General features: G+C 47.8%; 1 protein-coding gene across 5 annotated transcripts in view; it reads right to left on the bottom strand.

Annotated features, from left to right (window-relative positions):
- The window catches only part of PAMR1 (peptidase domain containing associated with muscle regeneration 1), a 57,842-nt gene extending 42,552 nt beyond the window's left edge, over window positions 1–15,290 (bottom strand). For 2 of the 5 annotated variants that reach the window (XM_010586015.1, XM_010586017.1), the window contains exons 1-2: window positions 3,140–3,308; window positions 2,253–2,381 (exon numbers count right to left, since the gene is read on the bottom strand). In XM_010586015.1, coding sequence (XP_010584317.1) covers window positions 2,253–2,381; window positions 3,140–3,269 — 259 coding nt within the window. In that variant the 5' untranslated portion in view covers window positions 3,270–3,308. Of the gene's footprint in view, window positions 1–2,252; window positions 2,382–3,139; window positions 3,317–5,557; window positions 5,588–7,434; window positions 7,471–15,217 lie in introns of those variants that run through there. The other 3 variants (XM_010586013.1, XM_010586016.1, XM_010586014.1) reach the window with 3 other exon arrangements.
- Window positions 15,291–15,684: the final 394 nt, after the last annotated feature.

Below are 15,684 nucleotides of genomic sequence, written 5' to 3'. Positions count from 1 at the left end.
TCCCCGGGCGGCGGGTCCGCCCCGGGGCCCTGCCGGGTGCGGGCGGCTGCCTGCCTGCCCCTCCGGCTCTGGGCGGCCGCCACGAGAGCGTTCAGGCGGTGGCGTGAGGTCTGCGGGGAGGCTGGCCTCGGCGCCGGGGCAAGGCGGAGGCGGGCCTCGCTGGACGGGAGGAGGTGAAATCCCGGGAAGACGCTTCAGCCGGAGACGCCTTGCAGGGGCAGCTGTGCCGGGAGGAGCCCTCCTTTCTGGCCGCTGCAGCAACGCTGGTCCCCGCAGCCACCGACCCCGTGCGGCGTGAAGCTTTGCGTGCAGCTTGGTCGGGGCAGGTCCTGCGGGCCGTCCGTGGGCTTGCTAGCATTTGCACTATAGGATGAAGTAGATGGATTACGTTCACCCGGTTACTGGGGTTGCGCTCCCTTCTGTTCCCGGGATTGACCGGCACTCTGTTGCTGGGGAGGTGCCCGGCGCAGGCTGCAAAGTTCCAGGTGTGATCCTGTGTGCGGGTACCAAAGAGAGATGCCGCCTCCTTCGCTCTCCGGAATGGGTTGTGTCAGCACGTCCGCTGCTCCAGCAGCCAGCGCATGCTGTTGTTCAAAGGCTACTTGCTGGCCGCCCTCCAGACCCAAAGCTACATAGCTGTGAGGCTGCAGGCCAGCACCTGGCGCGGTTATAGGCTGCTTTCCGGACTTGCAGTCTCTGCATGCCTGAGCCTACCGTCAAGGCCAAAGGTGAGAGAGCCGTGAGAGCCAGAGCAGGGGAGCTCGGGAGTGTGCTGGGATCATGACCGTCCCCCATGCCCCTCTTTAAGAGCGGAAGAGACAATAGCGCTATCTGCCCATCCTACCCTGCCTCTGAAGTACTGCAGAACCACGCAAAAGAGACCACATCCTCAGTGTCACGCTGCTTCCCTCAAAAGAGCAAGTAATAGGAAAAACACTATAAGGCAAAGCTGTGCGAAATTTCAGTATCGCAAAAATGGCCAAAGAGACTGCAGTGTGAGGGTGTATTTGCTTTAAAACACAAGCAGGCTGAAATATACTGTAGGCAACAGAAATACTCAGGCAGAGGGAGGGAGGGTTAGATGAGCTAATGATTCTTTCTTGGCTCTGCTCTTATAAAAAGTGCCAGGGGAGCTCTAGCATCGACCCAGAGCAAACAGGACTTTAAAGTGCTATCAGAAATCACACTGTAAACTGCAAGGGACTCAGTTCATCACCTTGCAAAGCACCCAGGTTGAGTTAGCCCTGCTGCTGACACATGTTGGTGCCCTGTATTCTGCTGTTTGAAGCAATGATTTTATTTTGTTTGCTTTCACCTCCTGAATGGTCATGAGCTGCGTTGGGAAGGCACGTTCAATTGTTGCTTTAAAATCAGTGACTAAGAGGAGACAAGACTAAGGCGTGTAGAATAATGGACAGAACAGAGTAGGAAAAGCAGACTCTGCTTTCATCCCTTTCAGTGAAATGTGAACAAAGAGACAGTCAATAAAGATTGAAAGAGGGCTGGTGAAAAGCTATGCCTTCTCGGGTGAGAAATTGGTAAAGGGAATACTAGTCTTAAACTGTATTCAATTAGCTTATGAAATTCAGTATTGAAAGATATCATTGGGACCAACAGCTTAGCAAAATCCAAGAGGCAGGAGCTTTTGTACACTGTCAGGAAAAAAAACCTTCAGATATCGCTACCAGAGCCTGAAACACTCCTGGTCCATCACAGCACCGTTAGCAGTTGCAAGATACTGTTTTCCAGAGCTGTCTCGGAGTGCATTGGAGCTGTGCAAAGGAGGGAGGGAGCACTGGGACTTCCTCGGGGCTGGTTCTGCAGCCCAGGGGTTGAAGGAGGACAGAGGCAAAGCTCTTTGATATAGCTGTTGCCCTTGTAAATGTTTATGTTTTGCTGAAGACCTCTGGGGAATCAGTTATGCTGAAGTATGTCCAAGAAATGCAGAGAACAGAAGATTTCCAGAGTCACAGTAGTTAAAGTTTTAAAATAAACCGACACAAACCAGAAGTTTAGTAGGGCTGTAACCTCCCGTGACTTGGGGCCCGGGCCAATCCCTAGCAGATGAGCACTGAGAGAGAAGTTTACCCCACTGCAGATTTGCTTACTGCCTGGTTGTGTTTGTCCTCTCCTGCCTGTGCCCTTTGCAAGAGTCACTGTACACTAATAGCTGCAAAGGCACGGCATGGCTCTGGCTCTGTCCCACCACTCCCTGTCCCTGACATGCCTCCCTGCCCGTGTAGGACACTTACTCATGCAGTCCCCTCCATACCAGCCAGCTCTGCACTCTGCACAGTAGATCCCCTTGATGTAGAAGTCATCAAGCGTCCCTCCCCAGGAGCCGTTGCGGCAGGACTTGCAGTTCTCAAAAATGGTACAGCCTGAAGGAGAAGCCACTGCATTAGAGGAAAGCCAAGGTGGATTGTCCTGCAAGGGAGAAGAGCAGCCTCTCTCTCTTCCACAAAAAGCGCCAGTGACGTTAGTGACTGCGGTGGTGCTGACAGCTTCCCCACTGTGAACCATACCCAGCCTCCACCCCCAAACCCTAGGCAGCTCAGGCTGAGATTTGGAGCCAAACTCCCAGTCTGACTCACCCAAACCTCTAACTCTCATTGCTCTGACTGTGAATGCTTCTCTCAGGAGTCTGAATGTGGATGCTGGTGCTGCTCAGGCCCAGCCCAAGTGATTCTGATGTCTTCTGACCTGGTCCTGTCTCCTGCTCTCACCTTTCACTTTGCATTCTCCACCTTGCTAACCGGACTTCGAAGTTGTCTCTCCCTTCTTGCTTTGGGGAGGCAAATCATCCCAGAGAACCTACAAACCATTCCTGGTGTGAAGCCAGCTGCAACATCACCCTTTGGCGGCTCCCTAGTCTGCCGAAGATGCCCTGAGGACAACACTGCTGGTAGAGTGTTGGTTTTTTTTTTCTGGCAGCGATGCTACCTGCTGTAGGGGCACCTTGCCAAGTGTCTTGCTGCTGTCAGCAGAGTGGCAGAGGGAGTTCCTGAGGAGATGCGGGGCAATCCCATAACCCAGTGAGATGTGCCTGCCCTCACTGTTTCACTGGCCAGCAGCTACCATTACGTGCTGATGCCTTGGCTAAAGATCTGGTGTGAATGCAGTGTGGCCCTAAACGTACCTGGGTGGATTAAGCAGGAGTCACACTCGTTCTCCTCGTTCCTGCAGCAGGGAATGGTGTAGCCCACTCTTTCTTTCCGTCCTGGGCAAATGCACTCGATTTGGTCATATTCACAGCACTCCCGACACATGATATTCCACTCAGCGCCCGGGCAGTTTTCATTGATCACTGTGTACTCTGCAAGTGGGGAACAAAAAGGGGGAAACATGGAAATAATCTATTACCTGCTGAGGATTGACAGGATCTATTATTCAGCGATTTGTCAGATCATGTATGGCATGAGGCTGGTCAAGGTCTTCAGCCCAGGAAATCCCAAACTACATGGTAACATGCAGCCGAAATGTCAGCTCAGTTTGGGTGTCTAAAGAACACATGGGCAGTTTTGCAGTGCCAGCTAGAGGAGGCAAACAGACCAGAGGGAAGGAATATGTTCAGTTCATTCTTTTCTCTGCAAGGCTTTCCCACTTCTGTGGTGAGAAAAATAGTTTAAAAAAACCTCAGAGGATGACATCACATGAGAAAGTCTCCTTCAGATTGCGTGACTGATTTACGGCCTCATATATAGTATAGATTATTTAAACTATAACAGCATGTTTTGGTTGTATTTCTGTTTGTCAATTTGCTACTCTTGAAGACTAGGGTGTCCACCAGGAAAAGCCAATTTTGAGGCTCGGTTTTAGCCGGTTTCACTCCCTATTTTCACTCAGAAGCACACAGTGTTACACTCGGCTTCATTGCCAAAGGAAACAAGATTTTTCATTATTTTTAAAGGTTCATTTTGTCTGGCATTTCTAATATGGTAACATAATTAATATCTTTTTATTATTTAGCATAACCTCATATGACAATATTTCAGCTATGCTGGAAGTGCTCTTTTAGGAAACGACCTCCGACTGTGACTCTGGACTGCCACAGTAATTGCAGACGCCATCTTTCTCCACCAGCATGCTGTCTAAATTCTACAAAGTGAGATCTAATGAGTGCACCGTGCTGTCAGCGTGTCTCCTAACCAGCTGACAGACCCGATGACTGCTTTCATGGAGTTTGATGCTAAAAAGAGAGAGAGCAGACTAGAAAGATGAGACATGAAGGAAACATAATGAGACTCTCTCTTTCTTCTTCCTTCCCTCCTCCCCTTTTTTTCTTTTTTTTTTTTTTTCTTTCATCGTGGTTAGGTAACATGCTTTTCCCTTTTGTTTCAAACTCTGAGTAACAGGGCTGCTTTGTCATTGCAACAAGCCATACATCTCTAAGGCACAGTAGTCCCGTCCGTGCCTGTACTTGGCTCCCTTCTCACACTGCTGTTTTTTGTTTCATTGTGCCTCATAACCTAATTACCGTGTCTGCTGGAGCTCCCTACCACTGAACCTTGCTGGTCTGCCTCACTTGATTCTCCACGGCCTCATGAAGCTTGGTTTCTGGAAGCTTATCTTTTCCCCTAATGATATTTACTGGCTCCATAAAAAAGGGACCACCAAACTGTTTCTTCATTTTTTTCCCTTTGTCTGGGAAATGAAATTCAGCCCTTCATGCTCCTCAGAACTGAGCCTTTCCCTTGTGCCTGATGTACCAACCAGAGAGAGTCCACTGCTGCTCCGAGTTTGGAAACCAGGTCGCTGTTTGTGCTGAAACCTTTCTATTCCCCCTCCCTGCCCCCATAATAATTCCAAAAAGAAAAAGAAATCTGCTTCTGTCATTCAATAAGGTTCTGTAATTTTTAATACCAGTAATAAATTATTGCATCAAAATAACCTTAGTGTTTAGCAGTCATATAGCCTTTTGACTGTAGATCTTGACATGCTCTATAAAGTCCTTTTTCCAGATGGGAAACTGAAGCACAAGGGAGGTGAAGGTCCCAGAGAAAAACAATAGCAGAGCCAGGAATTAAACTCATGCCTTCTAATTCCCAGAACAGCAGTCAATCAACTGGGCCAAGTTGGGACTTCTCAACCTATGGCTATTATTCTCTTTTAAGGAAGCCATTTATCTATGAACTGTATCTGATTCAGATTCCAGAGCAAATTGATTACACGTGTCTAATTATCGTATTAGAACTGACACTCAGTTTGATACATCTCACTATACATGACTGTAAATAGCTGCTTCTGTGGTGTATGGGGCTGGGGGTCTCACTCCTTGTTGAAGGAGGACTCGTCAAAGTCTGAGTAATGAATAACTACCCAACACTGAGGAGCTTTTGCAAAGCTTCATTCAAATTATTGTGTTTCCCAACTCAAGCTAGAAATCTAATTTCTCTCAAGATTGCTAAAGCTTCTTAATAAAATGGCTATATCCATTTGCGTTGTAGCTATAAATTTCTCAAGACAAACTGCTATCTGTAAAATGATCCAAATGTTCACAGGCAAAGTTGCACTGGGGTGACAAAGGCATGTCTCTGTCCTTGCAGGAATTCAAAACCTGGCGAGATAAGGCTGCAGGCAACACCATGTAACTTCCAAGTTAGCACTTCTCTGAGAGAGGGGCTAGACCAGATGACCTCCAGAGGTCCCTTTCAACCTAAATTATGCTTCCATAAAATATCACACATATATTTGTGTGTAGAGAGAGTGTGTGCATATGCGTATTTATTTTTATACGTAGAGCTTGTGTACACAACAGGACCAAAAAGCAGATGCCACACTTATTCTTGGTGACTCAAATGGGTGTATTTGTAGCGTAAGTTGAGTTTAAGGTAATATTTAGTGTTCAGATGGGAGCAGCAGATCTTGGCGCTTAAAGAATTGTAAAAATAAACTTGCTGCCACCTAGAAATGCTGTTTGCTCACTTCTTGCCCTTAACTGAGACAATGAAAATAGACTGTCTTTTGATTTATTGACAATTTAATTCCCTTTTAGGTTCTTGGGTACTGCAGTTTGGGCAATGTATATAGCCTTGACAAGGAAATTTGTGGATTTCAGATTTTTTTAAAGTGATCCTCTCTATTATTTTCTTCACAGAAATCATGAAACCTATTATTCTGAAGTTTTGTAGAAGCTATTCTTTAAAGAATTTGTGTGAAGACTTTATGCACCTCTTTAGTAATGGTAGGATCCCTTTTGTTTTGCATAAGTAACTCCAGGCTACTGAACAAAAGGCAAAGGAAACCTTTCCCTCAGAAATTTAAGAGGGAGATGCACAGAACTGCTAGCGTGTGTAATGAATGTTTCTGTTGCTGAGCTCAGCCTGGGCTCCAGGGAGGAAGAGGCATAACCCCTCTCCCCCGTGTGCGTTTGGGGAATGGTAACCACTGGCAGCTCCCAAACCCACACTTGGCCATTTTTTACCCCCAAACAGAAGAGAATGAGGCAGAGAAGAGCGGGGGGAGATTTATTGACTGAGTAAAATACTGGAAGCCAAGCCTTGGCCAGCTTTGGCAGAGATAATTGTGGGGTGATTTGTGGGCCTGACTTTGATAATCCTCCAAAGCAGGCAGTCTGGCTTTCAGGCAGTGGCTGCATCTCCCAGCATCAAACACAGTCCAGGAAGTGACTTGACCTGATTTTGGGAGAAACAGGAAGAAGCTGCCTGACAACCCATGCAAAATATTTAGCTGAAAAGAACAAACAAGTCTCTGGACAGACAAATAAACAGTGGATTAATTTATGGGGTTTTAATGATGGAAGAAAAGCCCATTAAATCCAGGCATAAACAACACACATGGAAGCAGCTCAAGACCATGGAAACCAAGCAAGAAATAGCTGTGTTGGGAAAGCATGAGAAGCTCTGGGGAACGTGTCGGAGGGAAGACCTGCTCGGCTCAGGAGCCTCGCAGAGCGCAACACAACGTTTCACCAGATGCTTTGAGTCTAGCCTCAGGGACAAGTGAGGTGGGTGATGAGCACTGAGGCACATGCAGGGTGGCTGGTAATTCTCATGTGTTTCTGCATTTGGATGGCAACAGGTTCGTGCTTTTCACTGACATCTGCACCTAGCAAGACCGCCTAGTCCCTATAGCACATTTCAGATCCTAAAGGCTGTCAGTGACGGATTTTGTAAGACAGCAGTAGGAGGGGATGTTCCCAGTCAATGTCCTCCCTGTTAGCAGCATCAGTCTGGGGGCTGAGTTACAGTGACAGCAATTTATCACGGTGATGCTGCCACCTCCCGTGCTCCCCGGTGCTGAGCCGGGGCTTTGGAGGAGCAAGGGCTCCTCACTTTGGGGAGCCCTCCCTGCTCATGTGCACCCTGAGCTTCCTCTGTGAAAACCTGTGTGCGGGTGATGAGCTGCAGCAAGGAGAATGTGCAGCAGGACCGTGTGGTAGGGTGGGCTCACTGATCCTGCTCTGGCCTCCGCTGAGCTGGTACTGGGAGCTGAGCTGCTGAAAAGCAGATGAAGACCATCTACAGAGGAGCTGGGACCCAATGAAATGCACAGCCTATTTGCTGAGTAGTTTAATGCTTACTGACTTCTCCTGTCAGTAACAGGACCTCAGTTTCTCAAGACTGCAAAGGCAAGACTTTCAGCCTTTGCTCTTGATTTTGACTTGTCTCAGTGTTTGCCGTTTTAAAAGTGGTGCTTGCCTGCCTGCCTCTGTATCATGAACCCACAGGAGCCAGTGAAGGGAAAGAGTTGAAGCAGGTTACTCCTGGTGCTGCAATAGCTTGAAGGGTAAATAGTTTTAATCTGCTGGACTATCAAGCTTCTACTGTCACTCACTTCCTTTACAAAGTTGCAGCAAATCCAGCTCTGATTTGACTTGCCAGGCTCACCCACATCCCTCACTTTCTCTGGCCCAGAATTCCCTTTTTTGCTTCTTATTTTTCCTTCACCTTTTCAAAACGTGCTGACTTCCTTGACCAAAATGTGCTTGGGCAGCCTGGTGTGCAGCAGAGGAGCTTGAACAGTTAGCGATGTAGTCATCATCTCCCTGACACAAGTGTGTCTGTTTTTCCTATCACCCTCATAGTCTGGGCACACATGTGACTCAGCCATCTCTGTCCTCGCTAAACCTCAAATACTATCCTGTTCCAAACTGCAGGACTTCGGAAAATGAGGTGATAAAAACCATACAAGAAATTCTTTTATTGGTACTTGGGAAGGGTCATGATGGAGGTTTGACAGAAATATTGTTTGAAATTGAGTGGAAATGCAACCTTCCAAAAGGGTAGTTTTTACTGCACCTTTCTGAAAAGCCAGAAGTCTCCTCGGAAGATAAGTGAAGGCTGCATTAGCACTCACCCTGAAGACTGGAGACATGTTACTTATTCTTATGCCAGTGAGTTCAAAGAGGATGCCCAAGTAATAAAAAATAGCTGCAAGAGTAAGACCATCTTAAAGCACTAGTTCTATTCAAGACAAGGTCTGTTGGAAAGGATAGTGATAAATCCTGTGGGATATACAATGAGCCCAGTCAAATCTCTCATTCAAGGGAAAAGCAGAGACCTATCAGGGATGGAAAAAATTCTGATCATCAAAACAAGCTATGTCTTAGAGCTCAGGGACAAAGGAAGAACTGCCAAAAGCCAAGCTGAATTTGACCTTGCAAAGGAAATTAAAATAATAGCAAAAGGTTCTTCAGCCATATAAAGAAAAAAGAAATAAGGAAAGAGGAAGAGAGACTCCTGTGGGATGTGGATGTGGATGAAATGTAAGACCGTGGTGGAGAATGTAGCGAGTTATTAGCTTTCATCTTCAGGGAGGTTGTTTATGGGGAACCTGTGAGCAAGCCTTTGAGGGTGTGAAAACAAAGTGTGATCCACCTATTAGCAAGCTTCTAACCAACTGCAGTTTGCCCCTTGGGATATTCAAGTAAACCAGCTTCAATTTTGGTTTATCTTACTAGGTCAGGCTTAAAGCTTTAGTGATTCAGAAACAGATTCACAAGAACATTGCTGCCTCAGGGGTGGGTCAGGCAGCTCATCATGGTAAAAATTCAGCTTCAGCACACTTGTCTTTTGCCATGGTGAATTTGTCAGTCATAGATACCCTGCTAGATAGAAAGGGGATTTCTGTTCCAAAGGTCTGAGAGCTGGGGAAATTATATGGCTAAGAACTAAGGTGAATTGAAGCAAGCCTGATGATTACATCAATTAACTCTTGTGTCTTCCACTTTGAAAGAATTACTTTTTTAGGCTGCAGTCACTTTAAACTCTTAAGCCCACGCTGCTGCTGAGATGGGACACTTTCGTCCCATCTCTCCTTGACTTCCCATTCCCACTCCCTATCTTTGTGCTGGCATTAGCTGCTATGCGGAGGGATCAGAGGACTGATCCAGCAGAAAACCAGTTTGCCATCTCCATCCATCCTTGGGGAAAAAAAGAGAAAAGTTTACAACCTAAATGTGCTCTACAGTCCTCCAACAGAGAGAGCACCTTAGGACCCTGCTGGATATAGGTATTTATCAGAACTCCTGAAAGATGGAAGGAAGGACATCCATATCTTGGTCTGAACTGATGGAACTTCCCATCCTATAAGTCCATTCTGTTATCCTGCAAAGATGAGTTCTCCTTCCACACCTCAATTTATCCATCAGCAGATTGGTAAAACACTACTTAGGCTCAAAGAAGTATTATTTCAAATTCCTTTGAAAAGTGCTGTACAAATTCACAGTGCATTGTAAATAAAAGCAGATACAAACAGATATGTCTCTAAAATTAGAGTCCATAGAAGATAACTTTTTCAAAGTGATTACTCAACCAGTTCATGTTTCAGAGATGAGAACATTCCCCTTTTAATTTTATTGCATTTTAATTTTTCAGCATGATGCTCAAAAACAATTACTGCCTTCTGCCAAAGAAACAAGTGTTTGAGTTTGAGGGAGCAATTTCTTAAGGCTCTTATTAGGGAATGTTTGGCTATGTAATAATTCTGGAATGAAGCTTTCTCATTTAAAGAAAAAATAGCTCCAACAGAGGTGAAACCTAGTAACAGCTAACATTTTCTTTAGGTCTGTCTCATTTTTATTACTGTTGTATCCTGCTCCTTTCTTACTCAGCTCTACTGTCATTGCACAGATGTGCAAGCTGGGCCCCACACCATAGGTATCATGTGTGTGGGCATTAACATTAACAACAAGAAGAGCTCTGAGCACACAGGAGATCTAGAATTTGTCAGCTGGAAATGAGAAACTTGTTGGGTGAAACTGTGGCTCACTGTGATGGAGGAATGGACCTTGGAAGGGAAGAGAGAGGTTCCCTTTAAAAGGCTTTTACTGGGGTTCTCGGAAAACAGTGTACCCCAAACCACTAATAATGAAGGAAAGTGCAGGTCTTTATTCTTACTTTTTTTTGCCTCGGATAACCTATTGTGCAAAAGATACCTGTTTTTGTAATACATGTGTTAAGAGGATGAAAGGGATAATGCTGTTGCTAAAATCACTTGCTTCTCTTCAGAGATTGTGTGCCTGTTATTCTTTTTAGCAGCTGGGCTAATTAAAAGAGGAGCTAAAACACATCCCTGTTTTAGTTTTACTCAGTGTGCTTACTTTATGGGTCGCAGACCTTTGCTGAATAATGAGACTGCTTCTCCTACAGAGTCAGCTAGTATCCTTTCCTGGCCATTAGTGTATGCTTTCACACAGCAGTTAAGAGTAGGGGAAAAAAAAAAAGAAAGAATTTCTATTAAAAAAAAATATAAATCAAAGCCAATGAGTGAACACAGGGGGAAATCTACTATACTAAGCTGAATCTGTCCACTTAATAAATGTGCATTAACTCGACTGTCTTTTTTAAGTCCCAAATGCAGGATTGTGTTGAAAGCAGACTAAACTACTACAGAAAGTATAGTCTGTTTAAGAAATGCATTGAAAACCTGTCTAGTATAAGTATGACTGTGTTCTGCTGGATAAGACCACCATTGTCTTAAGCTCTACCTTTTTAACAATTCAGATGATTATGTTTCACATAGAAAAAAAAGGCTAATGCACATTCTCCTTTGATTCAGGAATTGGGGTCTGCCTAATGTTTTCAAATAGGAGGGTCTCTGTTCCAGGGTCCCTGTTGTCATGTAGTGTTTAGTAGCTATAAATTCAGACATAAATAGTCCTGAAGTTGTTCCTGATAGGCCATAGGTTTGCTTCACTGTGCTCCTACAATAGTGCCTTTTTTACATTTGTAAGCTTCTATTCTTAACTAGGCTATGACAAACAAATCATAAACTCCCAACACCTCTGCTCCAAGGAGGGAAGAATCATTAGTTCAATAAAAAAATTATTTTTGAGGTCTCCATTGGGTCCTTAACAGGTTTTCCCATGTGACTTCCAAAGCTTGTATCTCTCTCCGCACTGCCTTGTTCTGCTTTGCCCGTGACAAAAATCAAGTATCTTGGTGTAACTAAAAGGAAAGCCAAATAAAAATTGCGCTTCCTATTTGTGAGGTCTAGACTTTGCCCATCTAAGCGCTATAATGGTGGGTTAATGCAAAACCAGCATTAACACAAATAGCTCTAGGGTTTTCTGTTTCCAGTCTTAACTAAAAACAGGACTGTCAACTCGGTCTTTCTACATGTTAAAGCCTCAGTAATCCCACTACCCCTCACCCAACATTGCCCCAGTTGTGGTGGCCAACTGGTTGTGTCATTTCCACCATTTTCCTCTTTCAATAAACCTGCATGCCCTGCAGCCCCTCCTCTTGCCTGCTCTACCCACTGCTGCAGAGAGGACTGACAGGCAGCTATTCCTGTCGGAAACTTCCCGTTCCCTTTCTTCCTACATGTCAGCAGCCCTTCTTCCCTCATGGTAAGCTGTAACATGCAAAACAGAGCCGTACTCCACACCTCCCCAGTCAAAACTCTGGTCCTTTCCCATTTTCTTGTACCAAGCCCTTATATCCCCTCCTTTCCCTCTAGGGACAGGCTGGTTGGCCCACAGGCCCAGAGAACTGCACCAGATGTTCGTGCCTCCACCACACTTCAGATCCAGTTCCAGTTTGAACCTCAATCTCCTCTGCATGCATCTTCCCCTTGCCCTCAAAACACCACACAGCTTCCTTTTACTGTATCTTTTTGCCATAGTTGGATTTAAATTACAGGCCATCCATGCCACTAGCCAGGATGTTTTTAGCATCTAAAGCAACCTGAAGAAGTCTGCCCTAACCCTCCCCCTCCTTCGGTTTCTTCTCTGTAATTATGAGCTGGCATTTGTGATCTTATTATCGGCACTGTGGCCTCGTGTCTTCAACTGAGAAGGGCTGTGACAGGATAAAATAGCCAGGGTAAGGTGGTTGCAACATTACCCTTCAGGCCTTGATTTCTCTCTGGGACAGAGGAGCTTATTCTGGCCAGAAAATTTGTACCGGTGTGATCGGGAAGAGATTTTGTTATCTCTGCGCTGCAGGACAAGGAACAGGAACAGGTAATGAATGTAGTGCTTTCGAGTCAGTGACAGCATCGATGAGGTTTGAGAGATCCCAGCCTTTGCTAATGGGGTCTGGGGGGCAAAGCCGGACTTCCGCAATGGGGGAGAATATTTGGAAATCTGTGGAGAAGAAGCAGCTGCAGTACCGAAATTCATGACCACATAACATGAGAACGTGCTTGTGTTATAAACATGGAGGAGTGGTGCTGGACCTGTCTTGAGGGCTTGCTTGCTGTAACGGTGTGAGACCTGGAACACGTTGGCAGTTTACTTGCGGTTAACGTCACCCAGGTAGAAACAGTCCACACAGACAGCGGCAAAGCCCTGAGCCTCCATCTCAAATTTTACTCCCTACAGCTCCCCCGGGGCGTGTAGCCCAGCCCTCACCGAGGGCTGCAGATGCCCTCCGGCTGCCAGCCCTCCGTCCCCGTGGACAGCTCGCCTCCCTGCCCTGTGGCGTCCCTCCCCACTTGCCCCCGCACCACGTCCCTGGTCCCGCAGGAGGGAGAGGGGCATCCGCATCCCTATGGGAGCTGGTGCTGCCGGAAGCACCCGCACGGCCCTGCGGTGGTGGGGGCTCTCTCTGGGCTGATGGAGAGCCAAAATCCTGGGCACTGGCAGGCTTGCAGGGACTCCTGGGAGCCCCTCGAGGCCTTGGGGTCGAGAGCGAGTAACCCCAGCTTTTCTCCTAAATAAAAAGCAAGTCTCTTTCCCTTTGTCCGTGCTAGGAACCTAAACATGTGAACTGAAGTAACCCATTTGCTAAGATTGAATGCATCTGGATGTGTCTGAGTGCATCTGGCCTCCACTTCTCTAGACAGAGGCTGGAGGGGGAGGGGAAGAGAGGTTGGGACGGGTTTAGATAGGCAGAAACACATACAAACACACATATATTTTTAAGGAAATATGAGTCACTTGCACTTCAAGTTTATTCCAAAAATCAATTCCCAGCCCTCCCCGACTCCTGCCCCCAACTCTCGAGGCAGGCCCTGTGCAACTGGGTGTGATAAATACGGACAAAAATTGGATACATCTGTGGGGAGGAGGCAAAATGCTATTTTCCAACCTGCCCTGACATGCTAAGGCCACCACGCTTTTGAACCGCTCCCCCGGCTCCGAGTGCCCCTCTTGCCGCTGCCGGAGGGGAGCTCCTGGCCCCCTCCTCACGCTGCCAGCTGTGTGCCGGGCGAGCGCCCGCGCCGGCCGCTCTGCCAGCAGCAGGGCAGGGGGGGCAAGGGGAGAAAGGAGAGGGGCCGAGGGGCACGGCTCTCCTCCACATGTCCCACGGGCCCTTCTTGTGCTGTTTCTGGCACGTTAGGAGCCGGCGTCGGGGGGAACCGGCGTCGTCCCTCCCAAGCTCGCGGCCCCACGGCCCTCGCGGCCTGTTGCCTGTTGTCCTTCCTCCCACCTCCCCTCATCACTGCTGCCGAGGGGGCCCCCAGCAGCCCAGTGGTCTCTCTCTTGCCCCGAGAGAGACCTGCTGCCTCCGTGGCAGGAGAGATTCGTTGCCCACCAAGCCCGGTGCCACCGGCGGGGCTATTCCTGTGCCACTCCGGCACGTGCTGCAGAGCCACCTCTCCTGGCCAGCGTGCGAGGTGGCACCTGGCTGAGGGACGGGCTGCCGTGGGGACATCTTGGCGCACGTGGGACGGAGGTGCGGAGACGCTCTCCGTGCTTGTGCCCCGGGGAGGGAAACTTTGGCAGGAGGTCAGTCTCCCGGGCACTGGTGGCCGGCCTGGCGGGGAGACGTCCCTGGTCACCACCTGCACCCTGGGCCCCGAGGGGCTGGCGGGGAAGGGCGCTGCAGGGGCAGACCCTCTGCCGCTGCCCCTGGAGAGGCGGGCTCTGAAGCGCTGGCCTTGACAACCGTTATTTATAGCCATCGCCATCAGCACGGCTGCATACCTGACAGCTCCCCCGGTAAGAGGGGGAGATTACCTTGCCGGCAGTGCCGCAGTCTGCGGCAGCTTGAAGGGTGTGTGATGTGGGGGCACCTCACCTCCCAGTCCTAAGGGCTGCAGCTCCCGAGAAAGCAGCCTGCAACGCTGACAGCTAGCTGCTGCAAGCAGCTCCAGCCACTTCCAGGTGTAAACAGCCCACGTTTGCGGCCGTAACAAGAGCAAATTTGCACTCAACAGCAAATGCTCTTTGCTTAACCTTATCAAGAAGAAACCATACATGCTGGTTCAGCATAAACTGGAGCAAGGCTTGAGTATAAAAAAGATCATTCTGCTTTAACGAGGCTTCCCCTTTGAAAGAATAATATTGGCAGAACTAAAGCCCAGATCGGAAACAATGTGTGGCTTTTGTTTTCTTTTTTTCCTTCACTTTTTCCCTCCCTTGCCTTCATTCTTGGTGTTGGGGCTGGAGAGGAAAGTCTCTGTCTTGCCAAACTAAACAAATAACGCTTTACAATTCAGAGACTTAAATGCCTCTTTTTATCATCATTTCCTTAGCACTGAGTGTTGAGAAAATAAAGCAGTAGTAAGCAAAGTGATTGCATACCCTTTTCTTGATGGCCATTGGCAAACAAATCCAGTCAGTTGTTTCTCTTTAAGGCTATAAAGTTTGCATGGAAATCATCCCTGGGCAAACCTCCCACCACACACACTTCATGCCAGCAAGGAAAAAATAAATAAAGCGGAGCCCCTTCTTTCTATTATTACCATCCCTGCAGATCTCTCTACTTCCCATGACAGTGCATGAGATCAAACCCCTCTGACCACACTGAAGGAAAGGGACTCATTCGGCCGTGCCGGGAATGCACACGCTCACTTACGGTACCTCTCGGCAAGCAGGAGATGAGCAGGAGCTGGAGGAGAGTGAGTCCTACATGTGTCCAGGGAGCTCGCTCCATACTGCCCAGGCCAGTGCAGCGGTGTGACTGCTCGGGAAGGCAAAGCAGGCAAACAGCTTTTACTGGGACCTCACCAGCTCCGGGCTGCGAGGGATCTCGGATTTCAGACCTCAGCTCGCTCCCATCCTCACCAGAGGGGAACTACCTTCAAGAGACTTCTCAGGCGTCCAGAAGTACGACGTCACCCCAAACCTCTCCAACTGCTGCCTTAACCCTTTCTGGACTCTGGCAGCCGATCCCTTTTGTGATGGGTTTATTGGCTCAGTGCTCAGCTCCGAGATAGCGATTTTCATCTCCGAAAGAAAGATATTGTAAAGGGGTAAGAAGCAGAAATGCGAATATCTATATGAGTCATCCCAGTTGCTGTGGGTGAGCTGAAGTTACGGATGTCTCC

This window comes from Haliaeetus leucocephalus, unplaced genomic scaffold, assembly GCF_000737465.1.
Source record: "Haliaeetus leucocephalus isolate CR32 unplaced genomic scaffold, Haliaeetus_leucocephalus-4.0 Scaffold138, whole genome shotgun sequence".
Classification (NCBI taxonomy): domain Eukaryota; kingdom Metazoa; phylum Chordata; class Aves; order Accipitriformes; family Accipitridae; genus Haliaeetus; species Haliaeetus leucocephalus.
This window is presented reverse-complemented; position numbering and strand designations above follow the sequence as displayed.